Raw genomic sequence first — 18,725 nt, 5'->3', positions numbered from 1 at the left:
ACTACCATGGCACTCGACTTCCTGTGTAATAAACCTGCACATCCTGCACGTGTACCCCTGAACTTAAAATAAGTTGAAGAAAACAAAGAAAAAAGTGAATATCTGTTTAGCTAGATCAGGATTGATAATAAAAGGAACTTTTGTCTCTTAAATAGCTCTCAGTCTCTTGCTTACACAATCAGGCATCAGCAATCAACATCTAACTTGGCTGCTGTGAAGGATGTCTGAATAAATCTTTTCTGATCCAATTAAACTTCTAAAGTAACATGCAGTATTCCAAAGAATACATGCAGATGAACCATGAGAATGACATTTTTGCCTTAGATTTAACATGTCATAATTTGCCAAACACATTATTAATAGAGTGCTCCCCTGAGTTGGAATTTGTTGGCATGTTTAACCCATAGTCTTTAATACAAAGGCTTAACTAGCCTTTTTAACTAAATAATTCCTTCAGGCCACCAAGGGGCAAGTGAATCCCTGTTTCCTAAATCCCAGAGTAGCCACCGGTCTACTTACTAGATGGAATAGTGTCTGTGTTAACTGTTAAGTTGCACTGGGCTCTTGGGGATGAGCTGTGAATGGCATAAACTATTACCTACATTGAGATCGTGCAAAAGGTCAATGGTGAGCGGCAGGGCATCAGCTTTTAGCAATCACGTCTCACCAGAGATTCTTTCTAAAAAGAAGAAAAGTGAAACATTTGTTCTCCTTCTGTTTATTTGTCCCAATGGTTTAAAAAAATCAGCTTTATGGAACCATAATCTTCCTCATGACAGATGGGCCTGTACATAAGCATCGTGCTTTCAGTCAACAGTTTACATTTCAAGAGGAAGGTGAAGAAAATGTAATGATATCTTCAGCGTCTGTCATTTTTAGTTTTATAACATTGATACAAAAAATAGTATTCTGATTAGCAGCTTGATTGGCAACCCATGTAACCCTAAATAGTACTACAAACCTGGAGAGTGCACTTTTACAGACAATTACTTTTGGCGAAACGGTATGTACATTTTTGACAAATAAATACATAAATACAATCATTCATATATAACGTCATACCTAAATGTCAATTATCATCAACAAGCGTTGTTCTAGTAAATTACTTCTTTCATTCACAAGTTACTTTGTTGTTTATAAAAACTATTTTCACCTTTACAGAAGAAATGACATAATCAATTCTCCCACTAAACCCACATATTAGGAAAGGTAAAAAATGAATCCCAGATGCGTTAGGTAAATATTCCATTGTCTTTTGATAGAAGAGATTTGATTGAAAAACTTCTTCCTTGGCTCCTCTGTAAATAGTTTATTTCCCCCGTATCGTGTCATGCAAAGGGGTTTTATTCTTCTGAATTGAATCCAAATTAAAAGTGATCTTCGTTTTGTTGATTCTGGTTATTTAAAAATACAATATTATATATTGAAATTGACACTTGTTCCAATATAAGAAGACACAAAGCCACCTAAACTGGCCACAAAAGAGAAACTTTTTTCCAAAAAATAAATTAAAAAAGGAACTTTAAGAACATAGACACTGATACTATTATTATCCAGTGCATAATGGGAAAAAAAGAGTTTTTGTAAAAATTGTCTAAAAGACTCTTGGTACAATACTGTCTAAAACATTGTATATTTTATGTCAGGGAGATGGTAAGAATGGCTCAACACTCATTGAAACAGTATTTTGGCCAGTGTCATGTCATAAAATTAACAAAAGTAGAAAGTTAGAGCTTTTTCTTGATCACTTAACCATTTTTTGAACATTCAAAAAATGAAGGGCAAACATGCTTAAGGCTATTGAAACACTGGACAAATGGCCTTGCTTCACCAAAAGCTCCATGCAGAAGAAAATGTTACACAGCAAGCAGATTCTAGCTATACATACAGTTGGGGAGAAGAAAAAAATGCTTTTAAAATATATACATGTGGTCTTTCATGAATATTTACATGTTTGTCACATGGGCATTACCTAGCATAAAAAAGTAAGGAAACAGTTCTTTAAGACATACGATTCTCTGATTTTTGCTCCTTTTAAAGATCAGGGCTGTATTCATAACGTATGCACACACATATAAAATGATTCATAGGTGTACATATATGATGTTTATAATGTGTAATTTCTTGACACCAGAGGTGGTTTGAGCATGGGGTAGATGCAAGGCAATAGTATGAGACAGAGGCTTGATTCAGCTGCACGACTCGAAGGTGAACCAAGTATGAAGTGAGACTTTCCCAGTGACTGGAACTCACAGCAGTTGAGGCTGCAGGGTTGGAGGGTGGTTCACCTTGTGCTGATCTGTCTCTTCCCAGGTTACCTAATTGCTATTGTCTAATCAAAACCAGCAGTCCTGCTGACCAGAAGATGACGATGTGTTAAGGGATGGGAAGTCTTGTCTCACATTGGGTCCTTTAGGGCGGGGGATGAGAGATCGTGTTTTGCAGAAAGACGCCATGACTTCCACTTGTTCATTGTGTCTATCTGTTTGCTATCAGCTCCTATGGGGGGCTCCAGGGGTCAGGTTAAAAAATAAGCAAATAAATAAAAAAGGTACACTCTTTCAGCTGCGGGGCTTTCTTTGAATGAGAACAAAGAGGTGTTTTCTAATAAATGGTAGAAGATGTGCAATGTGTAGGTTTGCTGACTGCCTATTCTGCTTCTTCTGAAAGAGGTGAACTAGCTTTACCTGCACTCAAATTTCTTAGAGAGAATTCAGATTCAGTGGTTCCTGAGATCTAAGTTGTCGTGATGCATTTTGCATTTTGCAAAGCATATGCTTCATTTACTGTAATACACCCCCAACCAGAGGTTCCTTCCCAAAGAAAGGCAGCTGCCTCTACTTTCAGCACCTTGGGATATCAAGGCAACACACTGACCTAGTCCCTTATTCACTGAAACCAGAAGAAATCGCAGAGAAATGGAAGCTTTCCCAAACACCTAAATTATAGCCAAGGAAAAGTCAAAGCCTTGGCAGAATTAGGCGCACTGATAGTTCACAGCTGATCTTTATTTCAGCAGATTTTATATTAAGATGATGTTAATGTTACTGATGACCATCATTGTAACTATGCAATTATTTTAGCTTTTAGCATAATGCACGATACACTGCATTACGTAGCACCTTTTAAGCTAAGGATCGCAAAATACTTAGCAAATGCAATTTGCTCTCACAGCATCTGTGAGGTAGGTGTTTTTTACAGCCATTTTTTATAAATGAACACATTGAAGCACAAGATTATGATGCCTACTCATATGGCCCAATAAGTATGGTGGCATCAACGGGACCCGAACCCGGCCTTCCCCATCCTTCCTCAATCACAGAGCCCCCAGAATACCTCATAACAGCATTGCTGCTGAACATGCGCTGGTGTTTTCAGATGTTAGCAAGTAGGGCCACGTCTTTCAATAATATTGACACCCTTAAAGATTTTCTCACGTGCTTTGCAAATGTGTTGGGGGGCATCTTATACTATTGCTAAGCTTATGTTATATTATAATGCATACTTAAATTTCTATTTTCTCAATGTGATTTATTGTTCTCCAGCCTCCAACCAACTTATTTTCTACATAGAGACATATGCCTGCCAGATCCAGAGACTGTGAAATGCACTTAGCAACACTGTCTGGAAGGAAGCAGGTGAGATGACATTGGCAAAGTTTCCTTGGAGGCACCACTTAATGTTTGTTCTGAAACAGCAAAACAAAAAGGAAAGAAAAAAAAAAGAAAAAAAATCTTTTGTTTACTTTGTTAAGTAGCATTTTATACACATTCCACCTGCTGACCAGATTTAATCCTTGGAGGAACAAGCAGAGTTGTCTTCCAAACACTTAGAATGTTTGATTCTCAAATTTAAACTCCCATCTATTTAACTGCAGCCTCTCTGCAGGTACCAAGTTCATTTCTTGGTGGAACTGCAAATACTGTATACATTACATGGCAAAATATGTAAAAATATAATGTAACAATACATACGATATTAATAATCACATCCAGTGTGTCTTCCTGACTGTGCATCCTTTCTGAATTGCTTTTGAAAATGGTTTCTGTTTATGTATTAACTTTTGCAGAGATGATATGATACATTACTGTGAGTTTCAGTTTCCCAGAACCAAATTTTTATCTCAGATGCACAGTATGTCAATCCTAGGAGTTGTTTGGAAGTCACTTTTTGAGATAAATAGCAATGCTCTGGGACTGAGAATGAAATCTGGCCCTTCTAACTCATTTATTGTTTCTATGACCAGAGTCTAACTTTATAAATTGGTAATCCAAGAAAGGAACTTATAGCAGGAAGCAAAAACTTTATAAAACCCCTTCACCAGTTCATTTCCCCCGACACCTGGAAAATACCAACACCTTAGGTCCCATTTCTTAAAAAAAGAAAAGAAACGTATTTACATTGGTAAAAATTCTAACATCTGAGATGTTTCTTGCTTGACATATCATTCCAGATTCTGTGCATTTCTTCTGGAGAGATCTGATGCACGGTGATAACTCGGCGATACCTACACAAACTGTAGGCCATTTTCCAGTGATTGAAGCCACTGTTCTGGAAAGGATGTATACCCAGCTTTCGAAGACACAGTCCCACATATACATCTTCAAGGTGAAGCAGCCTTGTGTGGAGTGAGGTCTTGTAAATGAGTTCAGCCACATCGGCTGAAAAGATGTAGCCAGTCCCCGAACAGAATGGTGGGTAGTTACTGTCTGGGTACAAATCCCTGGGCATATACCACTTACTGCGGACGTCCCGAATCGGTCCTCCATTAATAACATAGCCAGTAAAATACCTTCTTCGTGGCTTGGTGGAGGGTTTCAGTAATTTATAAATAAGATTGTCCATGTTTACAAAAATGTCACTGTCTGTTTTCATGACATACTTGGCTTTTGAACAAAAAGTGGCCACCCATCTCATCCCCATTAATGTTTTGAGGGTAAGATTATGGTAGGAGTCAATGAAGTCCTCCACGATGATATCGTGGAAAATTTGGCTCTCTTGCTCCACCATCTGATTGAGAACAGGATCAGCATTCTTGCCCAGGAGGAAGAGAGTGGCTATCTTGATCCCCTTAAAGTTGTTCTCATCCCCCCACGTCTCTCTGATTGCCTGACGGGCATCAAATTCCTTGTGGGTGGTGCTGATGAGGATAACAAGAAAAGGAATGTTTTTCTCACATTTATTGGGCTCGTTGATAAGAAATTCAAAAGAATGTGGGTTGATAGGTCGAGTTCTTATGTTGCCAAAGGTGAAGTTTTTCCTGGCAACTGTTAGGTGGCTGAATGGTTTGGAGCCAGTGTAAGAAGAAGTAGGACGAGTTATACTCAAGTACCAGAGAGCGCTGGCCCAGCACACAACTGTCAAAACATACAAACAGGAGACCTTTGAAGCCATTGTCTTGAGAACACGTCTATTTCAAATATTGAAGAATATGCTTCCTTGGCACTAGTTTCTTTTCATCTTCCAAAGGTAGCATATTACTAATAAATCTTAAAGTTTGATAGAGAAGCATGAAGTGGAGACTGTCCATGGGCCTCAGTGGCTGTCTGTCACCTCTGCGCTCACTCTACTTTCTTCCAAATCTGATGGAGGGTTCCATGCCTCATAAATACTCTTCTTAACTCTGCAAAATCAATAAAGTACAGTTTTCATTTAAATTTATGTCCTCATTCTACATCCTTAAACAAACATAACAAGGGTATAAGAATTGCCCACAAGGATTAAAATATACATGATCATTCATTTCCACCAGTACCAAAAACTTCCTGTCATAACCATCTCCCCTTTTCCTCTCTTCTTGATAGAAGTTGTGCGTGTATATTCATACCCAATTAAGAGATACATAGATTATAAATTCTGGATGAAGACGAAGTGGAATATTAGTCATTTTTAAAAAAGAATTCCCCCTCTTCACATGAGGTATTTTTTTTTTTTTTTTTTTACAGTGAAATACTTTCTGGCACTAAAGTCTTCTTTCAAGATAGGAAATCTCACCCATGGCCTCATATCTCTTTTCCAGTTTCTAAGTCTGAGCTTTTATTTGCTTGATTCTGGTGAAGGAATTGATTCTCAACATTTCCTTGCCTTCTCTAACTCTCTATTTGAATATGTGTTTATCACACTGGAAAATCTCTGCTAATGCTGTGTCTCTCTTGACTCAGACTTAGAAGTAATTCCCAACTTTTCCTCCTTTTCTCCTTACTTTGACTCTCACAACGCTTAGCTCCTAATTCTAGTTTTCTATGAAACTTCATGCAGAGGATATGCTGACCTCTCAAGCATGGAACCCATCACCCACGTGACCTTTCAGACAGCTGGCAGCATTTATTTTGGAGTTGATCTAAATGGTGTCACTTTTTATGGTTTTCAACAATTCACCCATGTGTTCCCTTGATGAAATTATACTGGCCGTTTTAATTTTTTTTTTACCTAGTTACATTTGCCTATAAATCCAACATGAGTATAAGGAGAGGGACAATTGAGTTTGGGGGCCACAGATCCAATGAAGATGTGACAGAGACTTCAGCTGGTGTTCAAATTTAGTTTTCCTTTGGAACTCTCATTCTTTCTAGAACTTCTACTGCTTTCTAGAACTTTTAAAACTTCGTGCCAGTTCCTGTGTGCCTGGTTATGAAGTCCATTCATGTAAAAAATTGTTTCTTCCTTTCTCGTTAGAGCAGAATGTGGGAGTCCTGGAAGGCAGAGATAGTAGAGAATAGATATCAATTTTAACAAAGTCTGCTTCAAAGAAAACTATGTGCTTACATGTACAGACTGTGTTGAAATAATTTAATTGGGAATATAGATTGAAAATCATGCTTCTAAGCACAATAGGCATAATGAAATAAAAATACATGATGTGAACAGCAGAGACAATATATATATCTTCTTGTCTAAGCCAAGAGCTGACTATGAATATATGATCCATATGAGACCAGCAATAACTCAGTGTGGTTACCATTCTAACTAAATGAATATTAGAATGGCTTCAAGCAGCTTGACTCTAGGCATAGCTAGGTCTTCATCCAAACCATAATAAGTACTTTCTAAATATAGGCTCCTGTATCCTGTCCTCCTGGGGGAAATTTCTGTTCTAAGGTGCACCAAAGCTGATAAAAAAAGGATGTGATGTGCAGCAAGTTTTGAAACTTTAAACAGTAAGCAAAAGGAAGTGAGAGAAACTAGGAATAGAAAAAAAGAGCTTCTTAACTTGGAATATACAGACATGGATTCAATTTCAATTACAAAAGGTTATAAGTAAGTCCCAAGATGGTACTAGAAAGCAAACTTTCTCTACCATTGTCTTAGGCTATGTATCTGATTCTTAGTCTACTTTTGCCATTATATTGCTCTGTCCTCTTGCGTACTTTTCTACTCCATTGTGAGTCACCTATTAGTAAGATGATAATGGCCTCCCCAAAAGCCTCTCCTGGAAGAGGCTCCTGTCAGGTAATATTTGGGAGCCAGTAATCAGGCTATTAATGGAGGATTTTTCCACTTTACATTTTGATCTTCTTTTTATTGTTCCTTTCTCATCTCTATATAGTTCATTTCACAAGTTATTATCCTCTATCTCTATGGTTAAGCCTTCATTCAACTCTTGAATTTATTCATTCATTTGTTAATCCAGGCATCCATCAATCAACCAATTAATCAAAGTTTATTGAGTGCCGGTTGTATGTGAAGTGTTGGGAAAATAGAAACAGAACCCATACTCCTCCCTTAAGAAACTGCTAGACTAGGAGGAAAGGTTTCAAGTAAATGGATAAAATGGTGGAATAAAAATTTACATTAGGAGGCTACTGGAATACACAGGGGAAGAATGCTGGGCAGAGTGTGGGAGAACAAGGTTAAGTCCTGCAGACTGTCCACAGCACCACTCCAGAGGGTGCCATTCACACAGGCTGTAATGTGAATCTCACTCCTCCACCCATGCCAGGGTCAAACAGTGAGGAAGTCCTGGGGAAGATGCTATGGCAAGTTCACTAAAGGGAAACTAAGCTGAATCTTTAAGGATGGCTAGAAATTATCTGGCTGGGGGTCAGGCGTTCTGGGCAGAGGAAACAGCATATGCAAGGGCATAAAATGAGAGAGAGCATGGTGTGTACCAGGACTAGTTGAGTAAAAGAAGAGGATAGGATGATGGGGAGAAGGATGGGGGAGGGCAGGTGGAGAGATTAGCAGGGGTCGGATAGTGAGTGGTGCTCAGACACCGTCCTGAGCTGAGTAGCTAGTTACCCATCTGTGAAATCTAAAGGGTGTGAGGGAGGATCTTATCTTCCCCAAATCCTGTTCCATGTATTTATTTATTTATTTATTTATTTATTTATTTATTTATTTTGAGACGGAGTCTCACTCTGTTGCCCAGGTTGGAGTGCAGTGGCACAATCTCGGCTCACTGCAAACTCCGCCTCCTGGGTTCACACCATTCTCCTGCCTCAGCCTCCTGAGTAGCTGGGACTACAGGCACCTGCCACCACGCCCGGCTAATTTTTTGTATTTTTTAGTAGAGACAAGTTTCACTGCATTACCCAGGATGGTCTCGATCTCCTGACCTTGTGATCTGCCTGCCTCGGCCTCCAGAGTGCTGGAATTACAGGCGTGAGCCACCGCGCACGGCCCCCTTTATTTCAATAGCAGTTCATTCATTCAAATTAAGGATTTCTCCTCTTGCATAGTTCTATTTCTTAGAAGAGTAAGCGAGAATTTGTTTTGTTTTGTTTTGTTTTTTGAGATGGAGTCTCACTCTGTCACCCAGGCTGGAGTGCAACAGCGCAACCTCGGCTCACTGAAACCTCCTGGGTTCAAGTGATTCTCCTGCCTCAGCTTCCCGAGTAGCTGGGATTATAGGCGTGCACCGCCACGCCTGACTAATTTTTGTATTTTTAGTAGAGACGGGGTTTCACCATGTTGGCCAGGCTGGTCTCCAACTCCTGACCTCAGGTGATCTTCCTACCTTGGCCTCCCAAAGTGCTGGGATTACAGGCGTGAGTCACCTTGCTCAGCTGAGAGTTTGTTTTATCTGATACTTTTCTGTGTGATTTTCTGGGGGAAGGGACTGCATAAACATAGGTAGCTGGGCGGTTTAGAAGGAGCCAAAAAAAGGAGAAATATAATAGAAATAGAGGAGAACATGAAAAAAGTTTATAAACACTTTTTTTTTTTTTTTTAACAGAAGAATGAGCATTCCTTTCTGGACAGGTAATAAATACAATACTTCTTACCATTATTACTGCAGCTCTCATTTTAAAAGGCCTGTAGGAAGCACTGTGCTGTGTGCTGCATTCCATGCCATTCTATTGTTTATATTTTAGAGTTTCATTCCTCACAGTGTTAAAAGAGAGATACAATTTTCTCCATTTGACGGATGAGAGAATGGAAACTCAGAAACATTCAGCAGGTTGCTCAAGATCACACAGCTAGCGAGTGACTACATAAACAGTCACTTCCAAGCTTCCTAAGGCCTGTTGAGACATAGGCAATATCTTGGATGGGAAAGCCCAGGGTGTCAGGGAGCACCTCAAGCTGCTATTCGCCCAGTGATATATGCATTTATTTTTTATTAACTTGTTAATACAGGGTCTCACTCTGTCACCCAGGCTGGAGTGCAGTAGCACAATCACAGCTCATTGCAGTCTTGACCTCCTGGGCTCAAGCAATTTTCCTGCCTCAGCCACCTGAGTAGCTGAGATTACAGGCACATGCCACCATGCCTGGCTAATTTTTTAAAAATTTCTATTTTTAGTAGAGACAAGGTCTCACTGTGTTGGCCAGGCTGGTCTCAACCTTGGCTGGGGTCAAGTGATCCTCTGGCCTTGGCCATCCAAAGTGCTGGGATTACAGGTGTGAGCCACCACTCCTGGCCTCATGCATTTATATCCTAGATGTGTTTCCATTTCTTGGAATTTTTCTAGTTCATTCTAGTTTCCTACACACTGTGCTATACCAATTCTATAGGGATTCTTGATAATCAAAAAGTGCAAAAAGGGATGGTTTGCAAAGAGCACATTAAAGTTTGAAGATGCCGAGGGCAGGGTGGGGAAGCTGAAACTGTTAAAGAGGTTTAGAAACACGTTGCAGGTTCTTTTCTATGAAGACCTGAAACACACACACACACACACACACACACACACACACACACACACACACACACGCATGCACGCACACAGAATCACTATTTCTACTGACCTTTTTTCCTGTTGTCTTCAGATGTGAGAACAAAAGTAGGCAAGTTAGAATCTAGTAAATCCTCTGTTAAAAAAAAATCAGAGAATTTGAAGTGTGAAAAGAAACTCTCTTAAAACCCGAAGAGTGGCTAAGGACAATAAGAACTCATAGCAAGAGGTGCTAAAAAAGTAGCCTTTTTGCTTATAACCAAACCGATTTCTCAGGTGGCAAAACAGTACAAAAAATATGCCCATGGGCCGGAAATAGTAACGTAACTAAAGACAAGAAAGAGTAGCATCATGCATGGAACTCTAAAGATTCATTTAATGTATATTGGCTAAAGTAGTTGGTAATGGGTCAGTATGTCTGTGGTTACTCCTTGAGTAATTCTGACTTGTGGTGTGGATTTTCTGTGTCTCAGTAGCCTTAAACACAAAGAGAGGGCAAAAATAAATCTGTATCCTCTCCAAATACATCTTAGGTATTAACAACCATTGCCAAATCATTTGAGCTTCTGGGGAAAGGGTTCTATCCAGGCAGATGGTATTATGATACAAAGAGCGGGATCTATTGTGAGTGAGGGGATTATGTCAGTTCATCAGTTTATGGTTTTAGATCCTGAGGACATATATTGATCAATTCTTCTAAATAAATATTATTGCTGTTAGTGTTTTGGTTTGTTCATCCAGCTTAGTGAGTATACTGTACCGGATTTTCTGCTTGAGAAATCTGTCTCCTTCCTGAAAAACTCAAAGCCAAAAAGCCCACTGAAAAGAAAAAAAAAAAAAAAAAAAGAGAGAGAGAGAGAGAGCGAGAGAGCGCGAGAGAGAGAGAGAGAGAGAGAGAGAGAGAGAGAATACCACAAAAGCGGAAACCTCTGGAAAGTTCTTTCAGTTTTACAAGATTAAAAAGAGAAATCCTTTTTAACAGACCAGTTAGTGTATCAGTAAAACAGCAAGTTGCATGTGTAACACTTGTCATTTTCCTCGCAACTTCATCACAACCACAGACACTGATGACACATTAACTTGTCATCCATTAAATACAAATCCCTGTAAATAGACACATTCAACTGGAACACTTGAAAGACTTTTTCCCCAGGGGCCTTACTGTATTTCAGATTACCTCATTCACAGAACTCTCCAGTAACTATCCACCTTCATCTTTCAGGAAGTTAGTGGGGCAGAATTTTCAATTTAAGAAGCACATATTTCTCCTAGAAACCACATGGTAGAATGTCTGTTATTCTGAATAATTTATTTCAAGAAACCCATAGAATTGCTGAAATTCTTTTGTACAGCCAGAGGTAAGGCCTAGGAGTGGGTGGATAATGCGTCTCTGGTGAACTGTGCATTGTTTGGGGTGCCAGCTTCATGTCCATCTTCATGGTTCAGGCAGTGTGATGGTTAATTTCATGTGTTAACTTGACTGGTTTAAGGGGTGCCCAGATAGCTGCTGAAACATTACTTCTGGGTGTGTCTGTGAGGGTGTTTCTGGCAAAGATTAGCATTTGAATCTGTAGGCTGAGTAAGGAAGACTGCCCTCACCAATGTAAGTGAGTATCACCTAATTCATTGAAGGCCTAAATAGGACAAAAACATAGAGGAAGGACTAATTTGCTCTCTCTGCTTGAGCTGTGACACTCATCTCCTCCTGAGTTCAGACATCAGTGCTTCTGGTTCTTGAGTCTTTGGGCTCAGACTGCGATTTACAACATTGGCTCCCCTGGTTCTCAAGTTTTTGGGTTTGGACTGAAACTATTCCACTGGTTTCTTCTTGGGCCTTCGGCCTGCAGACAGTAGATCATGGGACTTCTCAGCCCTTATAATCTCATGAGACAGTCCCTCATATAAATCTCTTTCTCTATATCTAAATATATCCTATTGGTTCTGTTCTCTGGAGAATCCTAACCATAGGCAAGTACAAATCAACATTGATTTCCTATGTCTTGATTGCCAGTTACACTGAATTGGCCTGGCAATCATTTGAGCTTCCCTTCACCATGGGCAAGGTTGCAGGACCCACACCAAGCAGCTTGCTTCCATTCTCTGGTGTCTCAAGTAATGTCTCTAATTTCTTATTTCCTTTGCCTTGCCAAATCTACTTCATTTGTTCATGAAGGACGCACTGAACACTACTAGGTGCCAGGCAGTGAGCTGGTAAGACATCTGAAAAACGCTGAAAACAAATCTACAAATGAAGTAGATTTGGAAATGGAAAGCGAATGCAAATGTCTCCTCTCTCTTACTTTCTAGGAGAGAGAGGCAGAAGATAAACAAATGCAAAAACAGTTTCAGGTAGTGGTAAGTAGGGTAATCGGATAGGGACTAAACAAAGGTGGGATGGGGGAGAAGGGCTACCTTAAATTAGTCACTCTCTAAGGAGGTGACATCTGAGCTGAGAACAGAATGACTTGCTATCTCTGGTTCAGTCTTTGAATCTTTTACTAAGTTTTTGTCTCCTTTGCTTGGCTTTTTTTGATTCATGCTATATTAGGAGCATTGTTTTGGATTTTGACCTCTGCCCCTCCCTGTTTTTTTGGCGCTTGTTAAATCTTTGTGTTTCCCAGCTGTGGCCATTCTGCCCACTCCTGCAAACTCCTCCAGCCTCCAGAGCCGCAGGTTATCTACTGTATTAGTTTGCTAGAGCTACAGTAACAAAGCACAAATGCTCCTCTATTTATGATTGGGTTACGTCCCAATAAAAACATTGTAGATTGAAAATATCCTAAGTTGAAAATTCATTTAATACACTTAACCTACCAAACATCATAGCTTAGCCGAGCCTAACTTAAACGTGCTGCCTGGTTGGACAAAATTATCTAACACAAAGACTACTTTATAATAAAGTGTTGAATAACTCACATAATTTATTGAATGCTGTACATTACTTGAAATCATGATGGTTTGGCATCATGGTAATGTCAAAAAATCCGAAGTCAGCTCATCAAAGTGGAGAACTGTCTGTACTTTGCTCCACAAGACTTCACTCCTTTACATTTTAATTTTCCTGATTTGAGTAAGTAATTTCTTGGGTTTCGGTAAACCAACTTTCAAAGGGTGAAAAATTTGTAATTAGCATTCAAAGAAGAATGAAGCACGAGTGTGAAAAGGGATGCAAAATTTGTTTTATTTTTAGGTTAAAAAAAAAAGAAAAGTCAGTTGAGATTCTTAGGAAAACTAAGACCATGTGAAGCATATATCATAGTTTAAAGCAGTTCCTTGCTCCTGCCACCTTCTTTTCTCTGATCCCTTTAAAAACTCAATGAGTTTCTCATTAGTTGAGAAACTCAAGCTGGGACTGAGGCACATTTCCAAACCAGCAGTTCCTGATGTACTGGCTTGGTTTTGGAGGATACAAACAATTCTCCTGTCTCACTGCAAACTACTACTACATCTTATACTATCTCAAACTACTACTCAGAATAACTTCTGTTAAAATTGACTCTGAATAACTTCTGTTAAATATTTACAGATCACATATGGCACACACAAGTGGCTTTAACCTAAGAGATTTACATAGCAACTTTAAAAACATGGTGAAGGAAGATAAAGCAGTTGAAAAAAATAAACCCAACATTAACCAGCTAAAAGGGAGGCAAGACAGGAAAAGAAAGAGTGCATGCGAGAGAGACAGAGAGAAAGGGTTAACTATTTGTGCTACGGAATGACCTTGAAATGAGTGAAGAGCTGGCTGTATAGTACATCATGATATTGAAAAGGGGAAAAGAGATCCTTTCTGGAAAATGTTTTGATCTCAAATGACTTTCCTTGGAGGTGGCATATGAGTGAAATCAAAGTATCTCCATTCTGTGGGGAACAACAGAAACTCAGATTGCAACAGAACTAATTGATAAACAAGCCCCAAGGGCGGGAGATTCTAGTTGGCTGCATTAATTTGGCATATGGTTATTTTGATACCCAACTCCTCCTCTTTTTCTCACTCTTATAATTATGCTGTAAATAAGCACAGGAGAGGAAGACATAAAACACTATTAGCACTAGATAATGGTCCTTGAAGGAAGAATTTCATAAACCATTATGCTATCCAGTTTGCTAACTTATTATCTCTCCACATCACAGAGGGCTGACTCTCTCTCCTAGCCTTTCTTTTAAGTCAGCCTCCTTGGCTATTTAAGGAAATCTACCCATAGAAGTTGAAATCCCTGAACGCTCATAGGAATAAGTGTTCTGACTCCTCTGCCTCAGATAGACAAAGAGCTAATTTGTTCCTTTTAAAAATTTAATTATGAATCTTTTCCAAGAGACCCCATAATTGAACTTATCCAACTTACTCATTTGCAATGAGGCGGTGGTGTAAAGCAAAAGGTAATATTCATCATGACTTGGCAGTTGAAATCATTTCCCTCCCAAATCTGGAAGAAATGATTTGAACTTTTCTCTTTTTTAGTTCAATATACCTTGACATTTATTGAAAAGGTCTTTATAAATTCCTGCCTTGGGAAGAATGGGGCCAATCTGAAAGAGGAGTGGTTGGGATAAGGATGTCTTTGTGTGTGTGGGCCTAGGGCCCTTGTTATTCTGAAAGCCACACTTTATTTCACTGAGGAGAAAGTACACTTCAAATTAGAAGAGAAGATTATAGCTTTCTTCAAATCAATGTGTTGCCCTAGTTCTAGAATTCAGAGAATTTTTTAACATCACTACAATCCTCTCAGGGAAAAATGAAAATGAGGGTATTTCATTATTTTAAATAAATGCTTGACTTCCTTTACAGTGATGGATATTGCGTCTTGACTGCCTTATATAAGACACATTTTTAAAGCTAGGCAGAGCAATCACTTATTTAATCATTAGAGCCTAGAAGCCTGGCAATGTGACTGGGCTTCGGGTGGGGCTTCTCCACTGGGAAAGGAAATGCCAGTATTTTTTATTAGAAATGTGGAAGAGGATGAGAGGAAAGACATCCTACTAATATAAACAGCAGCTGGGAGAATTTAAAAATGATGAACTATGTGATAACAAAAAGAGTATTCATTTGGCCCATTATTTTGGGGGAGGCTGATATTAATGGATATTCTTAGAAACCAGAAAGCTGCTAGTGTATTCACTATCTAACATTTACAAAGTCTAGGGAGGTATTTCTCAGCTCACCACAGACAGGTGGTATTATTTTAGAACATATTTCAAAGAATAGTATTAGTGCTATGCAGTGACTGATAACGCATGGAACAGACTTGGCGATTTTTCTTTTCTTTTGTTTTGTAACTCAATTGTTCCTTTATGTAATATCGATTTATTGGAATCCAAAATAGCCAAAAATAATTTTATGTAGCTGCTGTCAGTGGAAATTATTTTGTAGGCAGTCAGCCTTACGGCATTGGAAGACCCAGATTCAAGTTCTAGATTTTGAATCATCAACTCTGAAGCCTGTGCAACTCTATGCCTTTGTTTCCTCATCTATAAAATGAGAATGATAATGTCTGGCCAGACTTTGCCGGTAAGAATCACTGTAAAGATCAAATGAGATAATGCATTTGAAAATACTGTATAAGCCAAATGGTGCTACATGAACACAAAGTATTATCATTACTGATGTAAATATGATAAATAAAGATAAATTCAGTGAGGATTGCCTGTAAGATGTTTCATAAGGAATGATCAGTCAATGCATCTTGACTCATTGGTGCAAAAGCAGGTTTTTGTTTTTTTAACTTTGCTCTTGCTCAAAAGAAAAAAAAACTTGGCACCTCCCGTTGACTGTTTTCATAAGAAGCTTTCAATTTTACTTGACAGAGCCTATACAAAAAAGTCTTGCACTTCTGTTAAAAAATGGGGAGGATATATACAAGTTAGAGGAAATGTCATTATGACTATTGTCATTACTAGCACTAATGCGACACAGAATTATGCTTTTCTCAAATATAACTTTAGGATATTAAAAATCTACCAGATATTTAAATAGCCTTCTGGATAATATTTACATAGCCATAATTAACATTCTGTGTATACGAAAATAGCCTGAAATGGCTATACCATGATTATTTTACAGAGGTTTAAGACAAAGCCACCATAAAATATAACTTTGTGATTTTGTGATTTTTTTTTTCTTCATAGGCTTGTCAAGGTTGTAATGAAACTTAATCCAAAGTGCAATCTTGCCAAGAGAATCATCATTTAATCACTTAATAGAGGGACTTACCAATTTTCAGCACTAGAATCAGATTTATAAATTGTTCTAGAAATGCACCCAAAGGAATGCCTGGGTGACAATGACAGATAGTTTTATTTGGCAGAGTAGCTTTTTAACCAAGCCTTTTTGTTTCTGAAATCTGTGGTTATGTGTACAATTTTCCTAAATTAGTACTTACTGGCCAATCAGATGAAAATGCTGTGCTTTGTTTTGTTCCCTTGCTCAGTCATTTATGTTGGCTCTCCACGGTCCTCCCTGCTGCCAATCTCCAGCATTGCTTGGATTCACAAGCTACTCACCAAACATTTGCTCACCTTCACTCTTGCCGGATACCATTTTATGCTTGAGATTTCTATTTCTAGGCATTCTCCTCTTTTACAGTTTCCTTTTGGCTAATGATTCTTATTTCCCCTATGGCTAGAGACTCAGCCTGCCAGTTTTCATCCTACTGGTGCCTTGAACTCTTCGCCACAGTCTACTCACATTGCTCTTGAAACTCTTTCAGGCTATGCTGGACTCTTCTCATTCGGACTCTGTGAAGAGGGATTACAATCTTAATCTCTCCCAAGGCCTTTGCTTTTCAAAGCAAAGGAACTCCTGTTCCTTTATCACTTCTCTATGCTCTCTTCCCCACTGCATCAATTCCCATTACTATCCATCATCTGTATTTTTACTCTTCAGCCTTAAAATATTCTGGGGTTAAGGTCTCATAATCAAAGAAACTTGAAGGTAAGTTGGTCTCCTGGACAAAGCACAGGGTTGTCAGTCGACAGAAACCTGGTGGTAGCTCTGCTATAAAACCGTAAAACCTCTTTGGAAATGTTTACCCCTTAAAAATATCTCTTAGTTTCAAAATTGCATTAATCCTTATGGATCAGAAATTCTGTCACTAGTACATGCTTTCTCAGTCCCCTTAATGAAGGAGTTGTTTATATTCTGTGTTTTTAGTCTCTCCATTTCCATTGGCTCCTGTTTTGTCTCTAGAAGTGCTTGTCTCCCTTTGCTTAGAAAAATAACAAGAACAGCAAAACCTTCCCTTGACCTTGGCATCACTGCCAATTACTGTCATGCTTTCCTCCTAGGTTTCATAGCCAGGGGTCTTAACTGGGTACTCTCTCCTGCTTTTTCCCATTTCCTTACCTATTTAACTCCTACAGTAGATCAACATGGCACTTGATGCTATTCTCAATAAAGCATGCAACTTTCCCAGTCCAAGCTTTTCTAGTCTCAGTTGCTTTGGACACACTGAGTCACTCTCTTCTTTCACTCCCGCTTTGGATTCCTTCCGACTGCACCCTCATGTCCCTCTGCTCACTTTGCTGGTGGTCCTATGTGTTTGCTTCTCTTCACACCTCCTCAGCCTGCTTTTTGCAGCTTCTAAACCAGTGCTCAGCCCTCCTTCCAGTCTCATCAGCATGGAGTACTCATGCTCTTGAGAATAAGACTTCTGCTATTGACTCTCCAACTATGTTCACCAGAAAGGTGGATCAGAGACCAATGCACTTTATAGCCCTGCACATTTTCAGCACTGCTTTCTTTCTCTCTTAAATGGTGCAAATGTAAGTTTATACCAAAGGAAGGAGAAGTTTGGTTTCCTTCTGCTTTTTGCTCTTGTTTTTCTTAAATAGGAAACATGTTTTAGAACATGAGTGTTTTGAGTTAAATTTCTTGGACTGGGATGTTTGTATCATAGACAAACTTAGTAGGCATATAGGACAAGTTTTGCTAATGACAACAAAAGGTCAAAAAACAATTCTGTAGTTTTTGTTCACCGACATAGATGTGAGTTTTATTTTTCTTTATATTTGAGATGTCAGCTTGTTTCTGAAATTGTTAAAATGTTGTAAAGTCCCATTCAAAGGATGTTTTTACTTGGCCCTTTAGAGATGACTTTCCATGAAATTCTGAGGCTATTTTTTTTTGTTTGTTTAAAGACTATTAAAGAAATGACATTTTAATAGTCATTTCTTCAGTAAATTCTGAACAGATGGTATAGATATTTTTTCTAAGAAATTCCAAGCTATTTGCTTTCCCTTTCCCTTCATACATAATTTGAAAGTCCATCAGACAGTTTGAAAGTTTGGTAGAAGTAGAATTTAGAGAGGGCCTCTAAGTATGACTGGAAACAGGTCAGTTGTGAAAGGAAATAGTCCTTGTTTTAAACACATGAAACCATACACACTATCAGAAATCAAAGGAAAAATATCTCACTTGCCATTATCTGTATACTCAAAAGGTAACCATTTTCATAGCTGAATGGATTACTAGAGCACATATTTTTAAAGACTTGTTAAATCAATGTTATGTCATTTAGTAATTATTTCTTATAAAGTAATGTTAAACAGGAATTTCTATTTAATCAATACCTTCTATATGTGACACTCTATAAAGTGCTTTATAAGCAA

At 38.6% G+C, this 18,725-nt stretch overlaps 1 protein-coding gene across 4 annotated transcripts in view; it reads right to left on the bottom strand.

The window, feature by feature from the left end:
- Positions 1-1,043: 1,043 nt before the first annotated feature.
- Positions 1,044-18,725, bottom strand: part of LOC105483294 (beta-1,3-galactosyltransferase 1) — a 562,258-nt gene continuing 544,576 nt past the window's right edge. The window contains exons 5-6 of one of the 4 annotated variants that reach the window (XM_071072891.1): positions 10,189-10,251; positions 1,044-5,623 (exon numbers count right to left, since the gene is read on the bottom strand). In XM_071072891.1, the coding sequence (XP_070928992.1) occupies positions 4,414-5,394 (981 nt within the window). In that variant the 5' untranslated portion in view covers positions 5,395-5,623; positions 10,189-10,251 and the 3' untranslated portion in view covers positions 1,044-4,413. Of the gene's footprint in view, positions 5,624-6,429; positions 6,693-10,188; positions 10,252-18,725 lie in introns of all 4 variants that reach the window. The other 3 variants (XM_071072892.1, XM_011744085.3, XM_011744082.3) reach the window with 3 other exon arrangements.

This window comes from Macaca nemestrina, chromosome 11 (assembly GCF_043159975.1).
Source record: "Macaca nemestrina isolate mMacNem1 chromosome 11, mMacNem.hap1, whole genome shotgun sequence".
Classification (NCBI taxonomy): domain Eukaryota; kingdom Metazoa; phylum Chordata; class Mammalia; order Primates; family Cercopithecidae; genus Macaca; species Macaca nemestrina.
This window is presented reverse-complemented; position numbering and strand designations above follow the sequence as displayed.